General features: G+C 46.7%; 1 protein-coding gene across 1 annotated transcript in view; it reads right to left on the bottom strand.

Moving 5' to 3' along the window:
* Positions 1-22438, bottom strand: part of Vps53 (VPS53, GARP complex subunit) — a 131409-nt gene that overhangs the window by 20741 nt on the left and 88230 nt on the right. The window contains exons 14-18 of the mRNA XM_005349525.2: positions 20768-21010; positions 19489-19636; positions 15548-15630; positions 15023-15101; positions 3817-3965 (exon numbers count right to left, since the gene is read on the bottom strand). Coding sequence (XP_005349582.1) covers positions 3817-3965; positions 15023-15101; positions 15548-15630; positions 19489-19636; positions 20768-21010 — 702 coding nt within the window. The remainder of the gene's footprint in view (positions 1-3816; positions 3966-15022; positions 15102-15547; positions 15631-19488; positions 19637-20767; positions 21011-22438) is intronic.

Raw genomic sequence — 22438 nt, 5'->3', positions numbered from 1 at the left:
TTGGTTGTTTTTTATTTATTTATTTATTTGAGGCAGGGCTTCTCTGTGTAACCCTGAAACTTTCTCTGTAGACCAGGCTGGCCTCAAACTTACAGAGCTCTGCCTGCCTCTGTTCCCGAGTGCGGGGATTAAAGGTGGCAAGTGGCAGAAACTTTTTAAGGCTCTACTTCCTTTCATGAGGAAACCGAGACTCCGGGTAGACACTATATTCCCCTATACCCCCCCCCACACAGCCTACTCTTTCCTTCTAACTTGAGCTCCAGTTTTGTTTAGGAAGAACAGCCTGGGATTCTGCAGAAAGCTCACCCCATCTTAAGCTGGAGAGGTGAATTATTTTTGTTTGTGGTGTTGGGGATGGAACTCAGGTGGCAAGAACTCTAGCACTGAGCCACACTCCAGTCCTACAGAGGTCAATACTACTGAGCTTCAGCCAGTTCCACTGGTGACTGTTTCAGGTCCTAAGAGGGAGAATTACCCTATGGCAGTCTAATCACCTGGAGGAAAGGACCTCACAGCAAGGCTGGTGTGAGACTCCCTCTTCCTGCTCAGGGCACTGTTGAGCTAGATAAACACCTACACTTGTTATTCTACCATCATTCTTAGGAGGTGGCCAGTGTCCAAAAGAATATCCCAGGTCAAAAAAGCCATCAAAACACTAAAGAAATTGTTTGTTTTTAAAAAAAGTATATATATTTTTATTTTAGTATATGTGTCTGTGTGTGTGCATGTAGCCATGTGTGCAGGTTCCAGGGAGGCTAGAGGAGGACACTGGATCCCTGGGAGCTGGAGTTACAGGCTGTTGTGAGCTGTTCCACGTGAGTACTGAGAACTGAACTGGAGGTCTCTGCAGAAGCAGCATGTGCCCTTAACTACAAAGCCATCTCTCCAGCCTAAACCAACCACTCTCGAGCCCTAACTTTCTCTAGACTTGAAGTTATATGAAGTTTTAAAAATCCATCTTATGCCAAGTGTGGTGGCACATGCCTTTAATCCTAGCACTCAGGAAACAGAGGCAGGCAGATTTCTTGTGAGTTCAAAGTCAGCCTAGTCTACATAATGAATTTTAGGACATCCAGAGCTACATAGTGCAACCCTGTCTCAAAAAAACAAAAACAAGCAGGGCAGTGGTGGCACTTGGGAGCAGAGGCAGGCAGATCTCTGTGAGTTCAAGGCCAGCCTGGTCTACAGAGAGGTCCAGGACAGGCTCCAAAGCTACAGAGAAACACTATCTCAAAAAAAACCCCAACCAACCAAACAAACAAACAAAAAAACCAAACCAAAACAAACAAAAAAAAAACCCACCTTGCCATTCAAGCCCATTTGAGTACCAGTGAGTGAAAATATCTGAACAGTGGCAAGAGCTGAAGCTACATGGGAGTGTAAGGTTATCTGAAAGCAAAACCAAGAAATAAATAGCTAAGGCAGTAATTCTCTTACCAAACAAAAATTACAAGATTTTAAAAAAATCTGCCAAGCACTGGGCGACAACTTAGGCCAGGTGGCCTGGTAACGCTGTTTAGGGTGAAGGACAGTGACAGTCCAGCAAGTCAGGGCCTGAGTCAAGAAGGCTGTTGTGCTGCTGTAGTTCAAAAGCTGTGGAAAGTAGACACGTGCATAACTAGATAAGATCCAGAGTATGCTGAGCAGGCAGTGCCCCCGGGCCCTGGACCACGGAGGAAAGATGGAAAGGGGCAAGGTTTCCACCAAGGCTGGCTGCCATCTGTCTCCTCCCTCCTCCATGCTTTGTCCGGGTCCTTCTGTCTCACCACATCTTCTCCACACACTGCAATCACATTGCTAACTAAGGACTTGTGGGACAATTTCATGGAATAGAGGTATTCTAGTTTAGTGGGTGAGAGAAGTCATCTGTAATCCAAGCTGCATTTTCAACCAGGAGTGGCCTTGTTAAGTTATTATGTCGGAGGCAATGCAGCCGCAGATGGACTAACAATTGTGGAGAAGGAAAGGAGGCAATGGAAGAGAACCCGCAGTCCAGGGAGGAGTGGGCCTACTAATCTAGAGGGAGTGTGAATAAGAGGGTCTGGAGGGGTTCTTGGCCCTTAACCTGAGCCAGCCAGGTAAGGCGAGGCTAAACTTGGGACTACTCACACCTGCACACCCGGCTTGTAACGGAAGCTCCTCCACACTGGAGTGCTGAGGCTGTGCCCTTGCCCTTGCCCTGACTAGTCCATGCTGGGTGATCAGGAGAAACACGGGGATAATCCAGGCACAAGTCTTTGGAGAAGAAAAACCAGCAATGTGATGTGTCATTGCCAAGGGTCACCAGGATGAAAATAGTGGCTACTGGTCTGGGCTGAGATTTTATAATCAAGGGAGGATACCAAGAGTTAAAGCACAAAACTTTCTAAACTTTCTAGGTCTACAGCCAAACTTTTCCAGATGTGGGGGATGGGCACCCTTATTCCCAGATCACTCAGGATGAGCTTAGTAATAAAATGAAAAGGTGGTGACAGAATGTGAGGTTGACACTAGACGGGCTGAGCAATGGACTCCTTATTCACTTCAACCTTAGCTCAATCGGACCCCTGGGTGCCCACAGTAGAGGTTTTGAGTCACAGCAGAGTTTTACAGAGACAATGTAGCAGTGGTTACAGGGAATGTCACTGTGATTTATCAGCAGTGCTTTTAGTACACATTAATGAGCACCCAGAGAGGGAAGGGAATGTCAGCTCTGGTCCATCTGCGGCCTGCAAACATAAGTACTCCCTGGGGAGTCAGCCCAAGCCTTGCTGATGAGCTTGAAATTAAAATTAACTCTACAGCTACTCTGTCACTGTTGTTCCTTGGGGTTTATTTATGTCAGATGGGGGAATCTAATTGAATACAAACCGGGAGAGATCTGGGGAAAAGAGCAACTCAGAAGCCTGAGTCGCCAGTTGGGACCTGGATGAGAACAATCCAAATACGGTAGCTTGGACAGCACTGACCTTCCTGAAGCAACTTGCCAAACTGTGTGTCTGATAATTGGTCAAAGGAGACACTGGCCCTCATCACTGCCTGGCCTCTCGGGAAACAGGGCCGGAGCCAGATGTTGACTGGCAAAGAACCAAACTACTTCCTTGCTTCAAAATTCAAGGCAGACATGGCCACACACGAGGACATGACCAGAAGGCAGGGAACGTGGTGCTTGCTCTATCACTTCGGCACTGGAGCTCAACAACTTGCTGCTCCTAATTTCTAGTACTTTGCCTGGACGTAACGACATCCACAAGCGGATAATCTCTGACAGCTACAATAACAAGTCCTATGGAGGAGGAGAAAGAAGTAAAGGCTCAAAGGCACAACCGATGGTCCAACTCCTGAGAAGTTCAGACTCTAGTCAGATAAAATGCTCGCATGAACTTACTGAAAAACAAAAACCTGAGCAAGGAGAGGTTTCATGTACAGAACTGAGAAGAGCAAGATACCCCAAATTGTTCCTGTCTGCCACAGCTGAAGCCTGCTGCTCTAAGCATGCACGTGTCCTAAAGTGGCCCATTCGCTCCTACACTACAGCCCTTTGGAGGACAGAAGAATGCTAGTTTTCCTGGAGGCCCCAGATGAGCCCAGCTAGAAACTGGGCATGCTGGGTAGTTAAGTAGAGCAGTAAAGTAAGTCCACTGAGAACGACACCAGGGCCATCATAGGTCTCTCCCCACTCAGAGAGGTACATCTGGAGAGCGATCCTGGGGTCGACTGCCAGTGCGGCTCGTGAACTGCACAATTCCTGGCAGGGAAATGGCCATGGGCATCTCCTGCTCTTTTATCCTGGGAGGTGAAAACAAGAAGTGCATCAAGAAACAACTCAGGACTTACTTTGCGAATTTAATGCAGAACTGCGTGAAGTATTTCCGTGTGGAAGCCAGGTTGTCTCGGATGATAGGGACGTTCTGCTTAATGTGGAGAATAACAGAAGTGACGTAAGGGCTCTGGTCACCAACATGCTCCACATTCTGCCACGGCATCTGAAACAGCGACAGGACAGGCCCAGGTTTTAGAGATGCTATCGGGGAACAGTGTTATCTAGTACCAAGGAAGGGGTGTGGGGGTGGAAATTAGGTTACTTGGTGCTACAGGGCTTGGCCTCGGCCAACATACTAGCTCTGTGACACAGGCTGCTCTGAATAAGAACAAGCCTCACCGGTGGCATGGAGTGCAGGCTCTGTTTCTTTTCCTACTGTTCCCACCTAAGGTTCCCACCCAAGCAAAGCTGTGTAAGGGATGCTCACCACATCACTAGGCAGAGGGTAAGAATCTGTCTAAACCCAGAGAATAGTGGTTCTCAACTTGTGGGCTGCAACCCCTTTAGGGTTGAATGACCTTTCACAGGGGCTAAATATCAAATATTTACATTATGATTCATAACTAGCAAAATTATAGTTATGAAGTAGCAACAAAAATAGCTTTTTGTTGTTTATTTTGGGGGGGGGGGTTTCGAGACAGGGTTTCTCTGTAGCTTTGGAGCCTGTCCTGGAACTAGCTCTTATAGACCAGGCTGTCTTCTGCCTCCTGAGTGCTGGGACTAAAGGCGTTTACCACCACCACCCAACAACAAAAATAATTTTATGGCTGAGAGCCAACACAACATGAGATGTTAAAGGATCACAGCATTAGGAAGGTTGAGAATCACTGCCATAGAGAGACACAACCACCAGGACTGAAGAACGGGAAGGAGTGTTTACTCCAGGTACTTGTAGCTTGAGAGACTGGAGAGATTTAGCAGTTGGGCTCAATGAGGTGAAACCCAGAAACAAGTAAAAGAGATTTAACTTAGACACCCCTTTTCAAGTCAACTGGGAAGAGTTTGGGATTTTATTATTGTTATTTATTGGTTTCTTGAGACAGGGTCTTACTTTGTAGTCCAGGCTGGCCTGGAACTTACTATGTAACTTGGGTGGGCCTTAAACTTACAACAATCTTCCTGACTCAGTCTCCTAGCTACAACCTTCCCCTCTCCCCCTAATACATACAAGTACACACACACAAGTACATGTGTGGCTGATGTGATCTTTGACTAGTTAAGAACAACAAAAATGAGCTGGGTGGTGGTGGCTCATGCCTCTAACTCCTGCACTTGGGAGGCAGATGGATTTTATGAGTTTAAGGCCAGCTTGATCTACAGAGTGAGTTCCAGGGCAGCCAGGGCTCTTACACAGAGAAGCCCTGTCTTAAACAAACAAACAAACAACCAAAACCAAAACAAACATAAAAAGAACAAAAATAAGGCTGAGAGTGGGGATACACACCTTTAATCTCAGCACTCAGAAGGCAAAGTCAGGGGGATCTCCATGAACTGGAGACCAGCCTGATCTACCTAGTGAGTTTCAGGACAGCCAGGGTTACATAGACCTTGTCTCAAACAAAACAAAGTAAAATAATAACAAAAACAAAACAGAACAAAAACCCCAAAATAAACAAATAAAATGGAGTACAAGCTTGCACACCCAAGGGAGAAGCAGGGGCATGGCCTGGAAGGCAGGGAGAATTAATAGTGTAGACTACTCTGTCGTTTAGTGGAACGCAGGAGGGCTGGGTGCTCTCAGCTTATGTCATCTAGCATGTACTCATTCCTGACCCTGTCTTGAAGGAGCCCTGCTGAGCTGGCCTCTCACAGCCTAAGAGGGCTGCCTGTTCAAAGCCCTCTTAAGCCAAACCAACCCTTTGGATCCATTCAGAAGGGAGGTCAGCAGCTCTAAGGCTTTCATGTCTCTGGCAAGAAAACACTTATTTTTATAGAAGTGAATCTAGGTTATCTCAAAAGCAACATGTTCGCTTAATCTCTGAGTCAGCTCTCTACCCCCCCCCACCTTCATTTTACAAATAATGTGAAGAGCCTCTTGCAAAACTTCAAATCAGCTTTTGAAGCTGAGCGTGATGGTGTATGCCTGTGATCCCAACATTTATAGGCTGAGGACGGAGGTTTGTAAGCTTGGGGCCAGCCTGGACCATATAAGTAGCACTCTGTCTCTACCAAAACAAACAAACAAACAAAACCCAAGTAAACAAACACAGGCTCCAGATAGAGAAGGGGAACTCTGTCAGCAAGTAAAGGCACTTGTTGCCAAGCCTGACGCCCTGCGTTCGCTACCCGGGACCTCCGTGGTGGAAGGAAGACTACTGATGATTGCAACTTGTCCTCTGACCTCCACACACGCATACAAAAAAAGAAAAAGGAAATCTTATTTATGGATCTGTTGATTGACTGAGACAGAACTGCATTGTGTTGTTCAGGCTGCTCTCATGACTTCTGAACTTGAGAGCTCTTCCTAGCTCAGCCTCTCCAGTAGCTGGAAGTACAGCCTTGTTTGGTAGTAAAAGAAAAAAAAAAATATCTGGGAAAAAATAGAAACAATGGAGAAACAGTTAAAGCTCCAACAGGAGCTGCCTGTACAGTGAGCTATGTGTAATGTTTTCCTCATTATCTGTTACCTTATTTGACAGGCTTTTCTTTCATCCCATTTTAAAGATCTGATCCTACCAAACAATGAACGTCCTGATTCCCAGTGAACTCATAGGGTAAGGCCCAAACTGACACCCTTCATCTTCCTCTTCCCAGTTCTATAGCAAAGCTTGGAACACAGGGACCCAGGCATGAGCAAACATGGGGAACAAACGTGGGGAATTGGGCAGAGGGAATTTCATGTCCCACCTCGAATCAACATACAAATGACAAGTGCTTCCCAAGCTGGCGGCACTGGATAGTTCACGATCTTAAGTGTAGTTTATAAACAATGATTTAAAGATGACAGCTCCCCACTCGCAGAACACAGCTATAAAGAGAAGTGGTGACATGTTCTGTCACTGGTTATAAAGCATCTCTGATGCAAGGCAGATTGTAGCTGCGTGGCTGCTTCAAGTTCTTGCTAGTTAGCTAGATGGATATCACACTGATGTTCACATGCGTCATGTGAGGAGATTCCCACCTGCTTTAAGTTTTAGTCAAGTACAGTCAAATTGAAAGAAGTTTAGCAAGTATTCATGGTTTTAAACTTTAGTTAGCTTAATGAAGAAAATAATTTACAGTACTGGGAAATAATGAGAACTGACATTGTTCTTATTGTATGTGTTTATGTATGTGTATATGTGTGTGCATGCGTGAGTGGAGGCCAGAGGCCAACCCTGGGTACTTTTTCTCAGGAGTCTACTTTGTTTTGAGACAGGTCTCTCACTAGTTGGGGGGGGTTGGCCACCACATGCCAAGGATCTGCTTGTCTGTACTTCCCCAGTGCCACAGCACCGGGCGTTTTACTTGGGTGCTTATCACGGCAGTCACTTTACTGACTGAATTATCTCCTCAGCCCGTTTTTATTCTCTTGTGTTGGAAAGGAACCCAGGGTCTCCGTGCTCTACCTGTGAGCTTCAGTCCCAGTCCTTGTTTCTCAACCTCATGCTTTCTGGTGTTTTGAGACAGGGTCTCGCCCTGTAGCCCTGCCTATCTAGGCCAGGCTAGCTTTGAACTCCTGGTAATTCTTCTGCCTCAGCTCCACAAGTGCCGATCACAAACACACACCACTATGCTCAGCAACCAGCCCATTTCTATTACTAAAAAAAAATGTACAAAAGACAGTCAGCAGTGCCTGTGCCTTGATACCACTCCAGTTGGTTGATGCCTGCCCTCAACTACCCCAGATGGTTATGGCTTAGGTTGCTGTGTATTTTGGGGGTACAAGATCTTACCATGTAGCTCAGGCTGGCCTGGAACTCAGAGATTTGTCTCTATCTTTCAAGTGCTGGGCTCGAAGGCCTGCACCACCATTTCTGGTTTTAGCTGTAATGTAAATTGTCAAAAAACTGGGTGTGGTAACATGTGGGAGGACTACCATAAACTAAAGGGTACCCTGGCTTGAACATCAAGACCATGTTCCCCAAAACAAGAAAGAAACTAGGCAGCAGTACGAGTAGTCTGATGGCTGTGGTGTGTGTGTGTGTGTGTGGCTTCCCGTGGGAGATGCTTTGCCTGGTGTCATTTCACTTACTAGTTGTGTGTGATAGTTCTGATAGTCTGATAGAACATGACACTCCAATGACACCGCTCAGACAGGCAGGCTCATCTAAAGCCCTGCACTACACAAGTGTGCTTGTGCGACACTTGTGAGAAAGAGAAAAGCACCTCCACTTGGGTGCATGCGGCTGTCAGGCAAATCTCAGCAAAGGGCACAAATGGCGTTTGTGCTAGAATGAACACAGCAAAAAGTAAGATTCCAGCACTTCCAGCTAAATTCTGGCACTCAGCATTTAAGTTACCCTTTTATAATGAGATTTTTCTTTTGTGCCCTCTGTTTGGGGGTGAGGTGAACTGGGTTGAATACCATCTGGTACTATATAAATAACAAGAAATAGTTCATGAAAAACTTGTACATCAGATGTAGTGTTGACAGAAAGAACAAGCAAGAAAATTAAGAAAGCAATGACAGAAGTGCCCAGGACTCGTGTTTAACCAGAGGTGGCGTTGTGGAGCCCAGCCCATCTGTGGAGTTCTACTTCTGCTGTTGGAGGTGTGTGGTCCATGCTGCTACTTCCCACAGCAGGCTAGGAGATCATCACATTGTTACAGAGGGCCCGCTGCAGCCCTGCAGAGAGCTCACTGCAGACCTTGCCTTTCCTCTTCTGCACAAGGCTCTGAAAGGCCTCCTGACAACCTGATCCTCAACTGAAAACCTAAATCCCTGCCCCAAGTTAGATTGATAGGGAGCACAGCCCCACATGTTTGGACTCCAGCAGCTGTAGTCTAGGGCTGTGATTTGGGTTTCCGAGCCACGGGCACCAGGTCCTGGACTTCATACACACACCCGGGCACTCACTCCTGCAAGCCTCTGCATTATTTATAGGCACCTCCGTATGTTCAACACTGGAGTTAAGTCTTGGTGAGAAGACAGGGAGAACTACTCATGATCACCTACTATGCTCTCAGCACTGTGACTGACACTGTCACACCAGCTCCTGCGTATGATGGTATTACCACACTTCACAGACAGAAACATGAACTTCAGGACAGCGGTGACCTGTCTAGTGATGCCAACCAGCTGGCAGGTCGGAGACACAGATTCTGGCTTGTCCTATCCCAAAGCCCATGGTCTTTCCACTTTACCATGTTACTTCTAGAAAGACTATCTTCAATTAACATGAGGACAGTTGGGAGACTTTAGCTTAGTAAAATGTACTCCCGGCTAGGAGTGCAGACATGCAGATAGCTGGGGAGAGGTGGGGTGTGCAGGGGAGAAGAACTGATCACTCACTGCAACTATGCTCAGAGATAACTCCCAGGGGAAGGCAGGATGACCTGGGACAGACAGTGGAGCACAAAAGGTCTTAAGGAGATAGAGGCATGTACGTGTACATACGGCTCATCAACAGGGAAGTGATTTTTACTTTTGTCTTGTTTTTTTCAGACAAGGGCTCATGTATTCAGGCTGGCCTTAAACTATGGAGCTGAGGATGACTGTGCACCTGTAAGATTTCTGCTGACCTGGTCACTCTGTACTTTCTCACCTACCCAGAAGCAGGGTGAAAGCCAGGGTGAAAGTGTGTTCCCAATTCTGACCATTCCCAGTCACTTGTGCTGAGGGGGCTCAGCTATTTAAGCATGGGGGAAGAACCCAGGCCTCATTCTCAGCTGGAGAGAACAGGGGGCTCGTGATCTGCCACCTCCACAGAGATATACAACCTCCTGCTCCACGCAGCTCAGTCATCCCAGTGTCATCTCCACTTCTCCACATCCTTTGGTCAAATGGGAATCTTTTTGGTCCTTATTTCTGGTTTCTTCCTCCCTCCTTTGCCTTTGAGGTCACTGCAGTGCACTGCTATAGAGCAAGGCCTGGCCTATGCATGGCATTCTACAAGAGACAAGACACAGACCTCGAGGTGTTCAAAGATTAAGAGGAAGATGGAGATTAGAAAAGAACTGTGTAATAGAGAGGGAGTTTGGTACTAGAGTATTTTGAGGGAGAAAAACATTTTCTGGCCAAGATAAGAAATGGTGAGATGGTAAGGGACTCAGAATAACTAACGCAATGTCAAGAAAGAACAAAGCTGGGGGACCTGCAGCAACCTACTCTAAAATCACTTTAGCAAGCTCAGAACCCAAACAGGGCACAAGGACAGGCTTAACCAAGTCTGCAAAAACCCATGCATCTACGTTGAACTGCTTCCCTGTTCTCTCTGTCTTTCCCTTCCAGTAACAGTAACAGTAACAGTTCTGGCTCTCCTGGAACTGTTTTGTAGACCAGACTGGCCTCATATTCAGAGATCCACCTGCCTCTGCCTCCTGAGTGCTGGGATTAAAGGCGTGTAGCAACCACCTGGCTTATTCTCATTTTTTAAAAAGATGCACTTATATTTTATGTGTATGCAAGTCCTGCTTGCATATATGTGTACTGCATGTGTGCCTGGTGCCTGAGCTAGAGTTACAGGTGGTTGTAAGCCCCCAGTGGGGTTCTAGAAACCAAGAGCAGTAAGTGCTTAACTGCTGAGCCACCACTCCAGCCTCTCTCAGAATTTTTGCAGAGAGTAACAAGACCATCCAATAAGGGAAACTGTCTCTTGAGCACACGGGTGGGAAAGCTGGATATCATGCAGAGGGATGCAGTGAGTGCTCTCCTCACACCACACGCAGAATTAACTCTAACTGGACTGAAGACTTGGACATAAGAGCCTAACCTATAAAGCTGATTTGTCCTTAGGGAATCTATCCTTGTTATGACACTAAGAGCATAAGAATAAGAACAAAGATGATAAATTAGACTTCAGTGATATAAGGACACATATGCAGGAATGAAAAGTCAGTCCCCAGGACGAGTGAACACAACACAGAGCTGCTATAAGCTCTAAAAGGAACTTTCATCACTTGGGAGGCTGCAGCAGCGGGACAGATAGATTGACACTACCCTGAGCTAACACACACCTTGAATGCCAGCACTCAGGATGCAGAGGCAGGTGGATCTGAGTTCGAGGCCAGCCTGATCTACAGAGTAAGTTCCAGGACAGCCAGGGATACACAGGGAAACCTTGTCTTGAAAAAAACAAAACAACCCCCCCCCCAAAAAATAAACAAAAAAAGAAAAGAAAATCAAAAGCAAAATACTAAAAAATAAAGGAGAAAGAGAAGATGAAGAACTTCTATAACTCTGTAACAGAAAACCCAAATTTACAATGGTGACAATTCCGTTAATATTTCTTTAAAGAGGACACTCAGATTGCCAACTCCAAAGAGATCCTACTGTCACTTTATCTCAGTCATCAGGGAAGTGCAGTGAGGCCACAAGGAGGTACTTCTTCATACCTACAAGGATGGCTATGATTTTAATAAATGCAAAGTAAATACTGGTGGAAATATGGAAAGATTAGGAGCTTATACTGTGCTGGTGGGAATGTCAAATTGGCAGATGTGGGAAACCATGAGGCAATGCCGGGAGTAGTAACATCGAAGCTAGCTTGAGATTCGGCACTTCCTCTCCTAGGTGTGCACTGAAGAGAACTGAGAACATACACTCACACAGATGTTTACATCATTGTTCACACTAGCTGGAAATAACTCTAACATGGAAACAATGGAATATCACTCAGTCATTAAAAGGAATGAACTAGAGGCTTGACCTCTGCAAAGTCTTGAGTTCAAGCCCTAGCACTGCTTTAAAATGGAGTACATCCAGATGTGGGGGTGTACATCTTTAATCTTAGTACTAGGGAGACAGAGCAGGTGGATCACTTGTGGGTTTTAGAACAACCTGGTCTACATAGTAAGTTTTAGGCCAGCCAGGGCTATACAGCAAGACCCTATTTGGAAATAAAAACAAACAAAATTCACAAAAAACCAGAAATATGCATTATGGACACATGGAATACCATGAATGAACCTTGAAAATACTGTGCAGTGAAGGAAGCCCAGCAGGAAAAGCTACACACAACCACATGTAAAGTGTCTAGAATAGTAATCTATACAGACAGGAAGTAGACTAACGGCTTTGAGGGAATATGGTGTGTGTGTGTGTGTGTGGGGAGGGACTGCTGAGAGGGATGGGCTTCTTTCTAGGGTGATAAGGCTACCCTGGAATGAGACAGTCCTGGTGGACATGTGGCCTCATATGTGTACCAAATTCTATTAATTTGGACACTTTAAGGAGCGAACTGTGCTCTGGGATTTGTTCTGGTTAGGGTTTTTTTTTTTGTTGTTGTTGTTGTTGGTTTGTTTGGTTTTTGTCAACCTGACTCCAGGTTCCTACCTTGAGTTCCTGTCCTGACTTCCTTCGGTAATGAAGTATGACAGGATTACACCGTAACTTTACATGGGGGACAGATAGTCAACAGAAACCTTAACTAAGACAGGAATTACACTGTAACTTTTACAAGGGGGACAGATAATCAAGCTTGCTCTTAAAAAGGTCGCAGGCTAGTGGGACCGGCTGGGACCTGGGGTGCACGGTATTGGCACAGGAGCAGTACCAACTGTGTAGGCAAGAGATCCGAGGTACTGACAGGAAATATGGCAACTGAGGAGGATCTAGAGCTTGCTTTGGCCTCCCAGGACAATGGAGTTGCTGGGCTCCAGCCACCTTATCAAGGAGCTTGGGTCCCTCTCCTCAGTGCCAGCCCTGGGTTCCTCTACCGGAAGCCCACTCCACACTGTCCTATTTATGAAATACATCTATTTATTCGACTGTTATTTTGAGTTTTCTCCCACACAGCATAAACTTGAAAACAGTCTTGCTTGAATCCAGAGTATTCTGTAACTTCGTAGGGCAGTGAGTGGGATTGGTAATTTTTGACAAAAATGACTTTCCTAACTTAAGAAGCTTTGCTTCCCACTGCAGTCCTGTTGGGAACAGCCTCCTCATCACACACTCTCTCAGGAGAACTGGACCAGGTCCCATCCCCCCGTCGGCTTCTCATGCTGACTGCTGGATTCTGCTTTTCTCCTCTCACCCCACCACGGTTCTCCGCACACTCTGCCCACATCTCCTGTCTCCGCCCACCAGATGAGACACCTGGAGACAATGCCTCTAGGCCTTTCCCAGCCTCGTGCTAGGCAGAGTCCAAGCTGGACTAGTCAGCCAGCAGCAAACAATGATGGAATCAGAGGCAGAAATAATCGCCATCACAAAGGTTTGGAGAAATTCTAGAAGAAACTCCATGAAACAGGCTGCAGACACCAACGGGGTGCATACCGAGGCAGCCCGCGACCACTGCCGTGTTTAATCACACGGATCTCATTTTACTAGAACTCCAGAAGACTCCGACACAAAGGAATGGCCTTCCAACTGCTATGCTCCCAAACCTAGGATTTTCCTATGATATAAACACAAGATTCTGGAGGTCTGGCTATATTTGCTGGTGTGCATCTAGGGAGAAATGGATGGTAAGGAAGGGAAACTTGAGGGCAGTCTGCCTAATGAACTGACAGTTCATATAAGCAACACCTGCAGTGTTAAACCCATTCCATGTGTTATTTTACTGAGGGAAAAAAAAGATTCCACTCATCCTTTGGTCAGTGTGAAAATCTTTTGGCAGCTGCGTTCCAGGCTGCGGTGTGTGGCAGTTCAGGAGATAGCAGCTGGAACGGATCAAACTCAGGATGCATAGAGTGTCTGCCAGCAGTGAGGGAATAGCCAGAGCCCAGGAAACGAATCCTCACAGCCTGCTTCTTTAAGAGAACAGCCTAGCCTCCAGCTGCCTGCTGACAGTGTGTGGCTGGGGATCCCGGCCGGGCATAGGACTGGCCTTGGGAACAGGAGCTTTGGATCATCAGCTGCTTCATAACTTCCTACTTCACTCCTTAAACCCTAAAGCCAAAGTTTTGGTTTTAATCCTACTTTTGTTAAATAGTTATAATCTACTATAAAACCAAACTCAGACCAAATGTCTGCTTCCTGAGGCACGGCATTCCTCTTGTCAAGAGGGAGGAACCAAGGCTTTCTGAGCACTTGACTGGCACCACCAGGCACTCATTGCTGTCCAGTCTCACAGCTCTGGGAGACAGCCAGCCAGATGCATTTCAAATAGAGGAGATGGACCTGCACAGGCTAAGTCATGTGTGCAGTGCTCTCAGAAGAAACCAGAGAATGCAGGGCTGTCTGACCCCAGTGTCAAGGTTCTTCCCACTGCCCTCTGTCATAAATCCTGCCTAGTTTTCCCCAGACAAGTGAGTCTTCCAAGAGCCCATGACTAGATAAATGTTGGCAAGCTTTTTCTGAACAGTGTTTTTGCCTTGTGGGCTATAAGGTCTCTTTCTAACCACTAATTTCTACAGTCACAGCACAGAGACAGCCATAGAGGGTGCATAAGGGAACGAACATGGCTTTGTTCCACTAAGACTTGCAGGAACAAGTGGTGGGCTACATTTGGCTGCAGACTATGGTTTGTTATCCCTTGCTCTACAAGGCTTGCTGGGCTTAAAAGTCAACAAAGAATTGCCTACTTTCTACTTAATCAATAAACATGAAGGCTCCAATATGGTCTAGACATGTAGGGGATACTCTTGTTCTTCCTGTGTAGTACGGGCAGGCCTTGAACTTGAAATCCTCTTGCCTCAGCCTTCTAAATCCTGAGGTTATACACAGAGCCATCACGTTCCTCAGGAATTTACACTCTGGGGAAGAAAAGACAGGCAAACAAAACCCCAAAAAGCAGTACGTGGTGAGCATGAAAGGGCCATAGGTCTGAGGGTACATTAAAACCAGAGCCCACTATGTGATCAAATTAATCTAATCGCCAAAGCTCAGGAAAAGCCAGAACCTCTCAGTGGGCAGATGAAGCAAAGAGTCAAGAGTCAGCACTGCAGAGCTCAGCAAACTGCTTATCCAGCAAGAGCATGGACAGGTTTCAGCAGGAGCTAGATGCTGACCCAAGAACCCACCCCCTTCAGACTCACCCCATCCCCACCCCACAGAAGGGTCAGCAACAGCCCCAGGTGCCTAGTGGGAACTCTGGGAGGTCTCGCCATCCCCTCAGCTGACACTAAGCAGGGCCGGAAACACATAAGGAATGGCATATCGTCACTCTGGTAGGACGCCAGCTCCTACGACCTCACCTTGCTCATGGCAATCAGGGCAGGATCGCAGGCCGCATCCAGATCCTGAACCAACAGCTGGATGCTGCTGGAGATGACACTGCAAAGAAACAGACGGCTGCGGTCACTGCTCCAGAAAGGGACGGGATGATGGCTATGGGCCTCTTCAGGTGCTTTTGGCTTGTGTGCAAAACTGAAATTTGTCATTTCTTTATGAAAGCTTGGGTTTTAATCACTGACAATGAAGAACTGGCTCTTTTTGTCCTGTTCTTATTTGTGTGTGTCTTATCCAGTTAGGACCCAAACTTCCATGGCTACTCCCATAATTGCTAACCCTAGAGCATCTTTAAGGTCTCTTCCAAAAGCATCTGTGTTGAAAACTTATTTAAGTAGAATGAGGAGGAGGAAGAGGAGGGAGATCAGGGTACTGCTCCTCACGGCTGGTAGAGAATACCTGGGGAACGCTTAGATTCTGTAGGGACTAAAGCACACACCACCTTTGGAAAAGGAAGGTTGGCCTGGAGTAAGCGCCTGGAAGGTACGTACGTGCTGAATGTGTCCATTTCTCCAGTGAGATTAATTCGATCAGTCAGACTCACATCCACTTTTTCTTTGAGTTTTTCTTCTAGCTGTTAGGAAAGCGATAAAGCAGAAGCATGTTTAATGATTATACAAAGGTGTTCCATACACTAACTGAGGCTCAAAGGGGATGAGCCAGACAGGTCCAGACACAACATGAGACACATTTCCTTCTCATCAGGATGTGAGGGAAGTCCCACCACCCTCACTTCACAGACGAGGACTACTGCAGTCCTCCCAGCAGGTGGTAGAGCCAAAATCAGCTTCCGAGGACCCGCCCCTTTGGCACTACACTGGGCTTACTTCTAACCACACAGCAATAGATCATGAGGTTCGTCCTCCACAGGCTCACGCTTGGAGTGTTCGCTCCTAGTGGTGGTGCTATTCTGGAGGCTGTGACGCCTTCATGAGATGGAGTCTAGATCTCGGAAGCTGGGTGAGTGAGGGCTTTTCAAAGTTACAGGAAAGCCCTGCTTCCCGGCCGCTAGCATGCAAGAAGCCTCTGCTCATGACCTCACAGCCGGGAGCACTGGGCTCCTCCCCATGGTGCCAGACTGCAATCACCTTTTCTGCCTTTGTTGTGTCTGTGAGAACTAACAAGTATGGGCTCCCTGAGTGCCCCATGAGCCTTAGTCTCACTCACTAGTGTCAGGAACTTCTACTCTGAGTGACAATAAAATCAGCGGACCTTTGCCAAGTGTTTCTGTGGTCACTAGCTTGCCAAGGTGCCAGATGTTTCAAGCGGTGGATTGGAAATACATCTTCACCTTGGTCAGCTTAGGGCACAGGGTAGGATCACTGACAAAAGACAATTGGCCAGGGTCTGGAAGGACCTAAACATGCCCTGGGAATTGATAAATCAATCCCGCTCAGTCTAAGAAGATGAATGTGCTACATTAAAATGTAGGTGCTCTTAGAGGACTGGACAGATGGTTCAGTTCCCAGCACCTGCACGGTGGCTCACCACAACCTGTAGCTATGGCTTAAGGGAATCCATCAGCCTCTTCTGACCTTCGTGGGCACTGAATGAATGTGGTGCACATAAATCACATAGGCGTGCGCACACACACACGTATTAAAAAACTTAAAAACAGGGTTGGAGAGATGGCTCAGAGGTTAAGAACATTGCCTGCTCTTCTTCCAAAGGTCCTGAGTTCAATTCCCAGCAACCACATGGTGGCGCACAACCATCTGTAATGGGGTCTGGTGCCCTCTTCTGGCCTGCGGTCATGCACACAGACAGAACATTGTATACATAATAACTAAATAAATATTTTAAAAAAACTTAAAAATAAAATTATTCTTAAAATGTGTGCAAATGAGGGTAACCTTTTTAGAAGGCAATTTATAAACTGCATCTGGTAACTTAGAAATGTATTTTTTTTGAAATCATGAGAATAATTTTGAAATCATGAGAATAATCATGAGTCCTCGCAGAGCTATGCAAGGACTCTAGGCAGCGTTAATTCCACCACCACTTACGGAAGCCTGCTTTGTGCCAGGCTGTTTAAAGGGGTGAGGGGCCATTCAAAGAACTCAAAGGGTCAGATCCTGTATCTGTAAAGTTCTATCCAGAAGGGGTTTTTATTACTGGAAACCAGGGAGCTGTCTACACGGACACCTATGAGGGAGGATGAGACAGCATTTGCATGCTCCAGTGGCCCCTACCATTTCATTAAAGATAAATGCTAACTTTAAGCACGACATGGGTTCTGTCTACCTTTCTGGTTTCATTTTGCTACTCCTGCCTTGCTTATGACATTTGCAATTTCAGGGTCTTTGTCTCTCAGGACCTTCACACTCCATACGTCCTCCCTCTAAAATGCCCCTGCTCATCCTCCTGACCAGACTCCCATTTCCGTGCCCTTCCAACTCCTCTCTTGGCATCTGCTTCTTCTTCTCCCCCACTTAACACAAAACGGCAGTGAAACCCTGGCTTGCCTGCTTGCTTCCTGCTTTCCATCAGTCTGAGTCTCCTGAGAGACAGACGCCTGTCCTCACTATGCCATGACCCGTGGAAGTGCCTGCTATGGGAAGTGTCTAGTGAAGTGCGCTTGAAGCTCAGGGAGACCCTGAACTTCTGAGTCTCCTCTTCCACTCCCAAAGACGGGGATTTCAATTCAAGTGTGCACCACCACGCCCAGTTTATGTGGAGCGAGGGATGAAAGCCAGGGCTGCACACACGCTAGGCAAGGCCTGGACCAACTGTGTTGCATCCCTAGCCACCCTACCCCCTCACCCTGGAACTAATCACTTCTCCAGGAATCTCTGCTTCTTCTAAAGGAACAGGGCATTCAGACATCTCATAGGTGACTAAGAATGCATACGCTTTTATAATCAGTAAGATGATTTTCATTAAATTAAAAAATGGCTATACAAGTCATCAAAATGTTCTTTGATTTATTCATACTTCTAAAATACCTAAGAATCTGTTCTAAAAACACAATATAAAACTTGTAAGATGCTATATTCAGAAGGATGATTTTGTAAGATTACTTAAAGCAGCAAAACTTTAAAGCAGTATAAATAAATACCAGGGCTATTATTAAATATCTACTAATCCTTTAATGGAATATTATATAACCATAAGTAATAATAATAAAAATAGTTTAGTAACAGGAGAATGCTAAGACACTAACACTAACAAGAGGATGTACAAGTGAACTAAGTTAACTGCATACAAAACTATGTTTATAAAATAACTCAAGCTGCCGGTTTGGTGTGTGTGTGTGCTTATGAAGAGATTTTATTACGTATTTTAAGCAAAGTGCTTAAGAAGAAAGTGAGACAGACACAGCTGAGAATGTGGGCCAGGTTTTAAAGGAGTCCTAAGTGCCCTGTTTTGTTTTATGCTACTTTGGTCACTTTACTTTTAAGATTCTGTATTCAAAGTCTGGCATGGTAGCACATGCCTTTAATCCCAGCACTGGGAAGCAAAGGCAGATGGGTCTCTCTGAGTTCTAGACCAGCCTGGTCTACACACTGAGACCTTGTCTCAATCACAGAGACATTATATGTCTTTCTCACACACTTTAAATGCCTATGTTCGGCATGAGGTGTGTTCGTGCATGTGCATGCATGTACTTCTGGCTCCAAGGCCAAAGTGGTCCTCAAGTATGTCTATGTGACCATGCCCCAAAGCAGAGTGTGCTACTATAGCCTTGGTCTTGGCATCTGGGCCCAGTTTTCTGACTCTCAAGGAAGCCGCTGGACACTTCCTGTGTTCACACCCTGGCACATAGGGGTCCAAGCTGTCATGTCTGAACTGTCCCTTGTGACTGACTTCTTAAATGCTTAGGAAATAAGCGTCAACATCAGGAAGAGCAAGGCTCTCTCTCCATGGTCACTTTCTTGCTCTTAGCCTCAGGGGGACCCCTGGACAAATGGGGGAAAAAGAGCCTCCAATCCTATGGCGGGCTGAGTGGCCAGTTGCTCCTCCTGCAAGCTGGTAAACAGCCTCCAGCGGCTCCAGCAGAGGCCCTACCCTTTCTGCTTCACAGGCTACATCTCAAATAGTGGTTGTTACGGTGGACAGAGAACACTAGAAAATGTCAGGAGACACATAAAATCCTGAAGGACTTTGCTTATTAACACGCTAAGAATGGAGCCACTGGAAAACTCACCCACCATAGGAGTTTATTGCTCTCTTCTCATTATGGACACTGCACTACTGACCTACTTTTAAGAGGTCCCGCCTGGCTGGTGGCTTACATAACTTGAGGGTGTGGGCTGGCCATACTTCTCCTGCTAGATGGCTGCCGGGGCATCTCTGACTAAATGGTGAGTATCTTCCTGTGAGGCCAACCGGCCTGCTGCAGGTCAACTCAGTGGAGCTTAGTGGCGCTCTCAGCCCGCTCCAGGTCCAGCTGAGAGCTCCAGGAAGGCAGCCTGCTCAGCTGGGGGCTCACCTGCTGGGTGGTGGCCAGACAGTACTCGGCTGTGCTGAGGATGCTGCAGATGAGGCAGAGCTCCTCCAGAGTGAACCTGGCCACTTCGGAGCCCTCCTTCTCTTTGAGGAGGCTGCTGATGGTCAGCCCCCCACTGCTGCTGCTGGTCCTGAGGAAAAGGACAGGAACTAGTCAGGCTGCAGCTGCTAATTTACTTCCTGAAGCTGTGTATTTTATGACAAAGAAGAAAGGGGAGGAAAGGCTGGCTACAGTACAAATAAATCAACATACAATGGGCCCCTCTGCTCCAGCCCTTACCTTGACTGTCATCTGTTAGACCCTCTCACCACAGGAACAGGAAGAGACACGCCAAGAGAAAGGCGGTGGTGAGCAGTCCTCACCTGGGATGGCCCCATTCTCACCAAGGACGCTGTTCAGCCCAGTGCCTTGTTGAGATTCCCTGATCCCTGAGTGCAGCTCTCAAGGGTAGGGGTGGGGGCATCTGCAGCATGAAAGCTGCTTCCCACCCATCTTTCTCAGATGAGATGTGTACATGTGGAGCAGCTCATATGTGAACAAGCAGAGGAAGACAGTTGGACAGTACACACGTGTGTCCGTGCACACCGGCTGGGAGCAAAGGTGGACAATGGGTGTACTCCAAGTGTAACTTGGAGCTTGCCAGAGTTGGCCTGACCGGCTGCCGTTAAGGTCCTGGACTCCTAGTTTAATGATTACAAGTGGGTGTTGTCAAATCCAGCTTTCTATGTGCGTCCTGGGGATCTGAACTTGGGTCCTCATGCTTGTGAAGGAGACGCTTTACCCACTCAGCCTTCTCCTCAGCTCCAATCCATCCCTATCTTTAAACATAAGACTGCACACAGCATCAGAGGTTGTGGAGATAATGTGTGTGTGTGGGGGGGGGGGGGCTTGTCCATCTGGAACTCAAGGCATGGACACACTGAGCAGGCTGGAGCGACACTCCTCTCTATTGAATAATATTCTTTCTGTGTTGAGCCCATGTGCACTGTGTTCATGCATATAATAGGCCCAACTCAGTGATGCACTGTGACCTTCACTGGTGGACAGGGAACACGCCTGTTGACAGTCATGGTCAGCTGTGGATTGTCACTAAAGAAGACAGCAGTGCGTCAGGCCCCTGGGAGCCCAGAAGGAGTGTTTTCCTCCTCAACATCCTTAGTGGCTCAGTAAACAAGCCCAGGGAGGCTTTCCTTAAAGACTCCCATATTTAGGGATGTTAGAGTCTCGCTTTCCTGCTGAGAGTAAGGGGAAAAGGACTCACTTAGGCAGATTGCCAGAGAGGATTTTCCAGGCGTATTCTCGGAGGTACTTCTGGAATATGGTAGTCAGGGCGATCATGGGCTCGCCTGTGCTGAGCTGTGAGCACTGCACCATGCACTTCTTGTAGTAGACAAAGAGGTCAGCACAGCTGGGGAGTACAGCACCCCCTTCGTCAGTGTTCGGTTTCGGTGGACCCTGGGCTTTGAAGTCTGTCACAAACCGGTCTATCAGCTCGCTGAGGTTTCTGGAAGAGCAGAAATGCTGTTTCACATGGAGAGATCAGGCAGGGGTGTTGTCTGCAGTGGACATAAGCACTTCCCACAAGTGCTACCCACACTTACAAGTGGGTGCATTTTATCCATGTCGCTACTCACCTCCCTGCTTAAAAAAAATGGCAGCAATAACGTCTGATATTTGTACCCTGCTTTGTTCCAAGGCATCTCATCAGCATGTCTGACCCCAGGTCCCCTGAGAGACAGAGCACTCCTGCTCCTCTACAAGGTGAGAAAATCGACACCTGACACTGTCCACCCCAGAATGCTGAGCACCAGCGGCCCTTTCCCACATGACAGCCCTAAACACTAACGATGGTGACCACTTCCTAAACACTGTGGTGGCCCAGCAGTCATGGCTGTGCTGTATAATCATGTCATGTTAATATCAAATAATCAAGTTTCCAACAGTAAACTTCGGAGGCACCAATTTTATATTCCCCCTTCTCCAAAAGCCAGGTGTAGAAAAGTTAAGCACCTTGTCCAGGACAAGCATGGGAACCAGGACGCAAACCCCAGCAGCCTGGACCCAAGCGTCATGCTTTTCACCAGCCTCTACAAAGGTTCTGATGGCAGCAAAGATGTGGACATTGCCTGCCATGATGGTTGGAAGTCCCAGAATCCTTGAGTCCAAACAAGTCCTTCCTTCCTAGGGTGTTTCTGTTAAATATATTCTCACAATAGCAAGAAAAAGTGAGAAGAAAAGCATGGTCTAATTCAGAGCTTGTTTTTAGTCTTTTGAGAAAGAATCCTTCCTATGTGAAAAACTTAGCATTTATCGGGCTGTTTCATAGAACTTATTTATTTTTTTAAAAATGTTATTTCCTTTCATACTTTACACGATTATTGATATAAAGGCTAATACTTCATATGTTTATCATATAGAGAGAAACCTTGATAATCTCATAAATTCTAATAACTTTAGTGAGTTTGTGAACCTAAATGTGTCCAAGGACACATGCCTGAATAAAGAGATGCTGTTTAAAGACCAAATGCCTTCCTTAAGAAGAACGGGTTTTTTCTTATAACTTTCAGAATCAGAGATGCAAAAATATCTTGGAACAAGAGTGGCTGGGAACAGCTCTAGGCCTGGTTATGGTGGTGATGGCGGCTATGGTCTGTCTCTACTTTCCCAGGCAAACATCCCTCAATTTGCCCCAGTCACCCTGAGTCACCGGGAACTGGAATCTGGCAGGGCCATAACCACTGTCCTCTGCACAGCTGTACTGTGTGGACAATGGGAGGCCCCATTCTTGACATGCAGCACCTTGTAAACTTGCTGGCTAAGGCTATAAGAATCCAGCTGTGTTTTAAAACTATATTTATACAATAAGAAGAAAAAGGCAAGAACCACACACAGCATTGATTAGCAGGGGTAGGAAACAATTGACATTTGCTCC

This window comes from Microtus ochrogaster, chromosome 7 (genome assembly GCF_000317375.1).
Source record: "Microtus ochrogaster isolate Prairie Vole_2 chromosome 7, MicOch1.0, whole genome shotgun sequence".
Lineage (NCBI taxonomy): Eukaryota > Metazoa > Chordata > Mammalia > Rodentia > Cricetidae > Microtus > Microtus ochrogaster.
The sequence above is the reverse complement of the archived record's forward strand: the minus strand, read 5'-3'. Positions and strand labels throughout refer to the sequence as shown.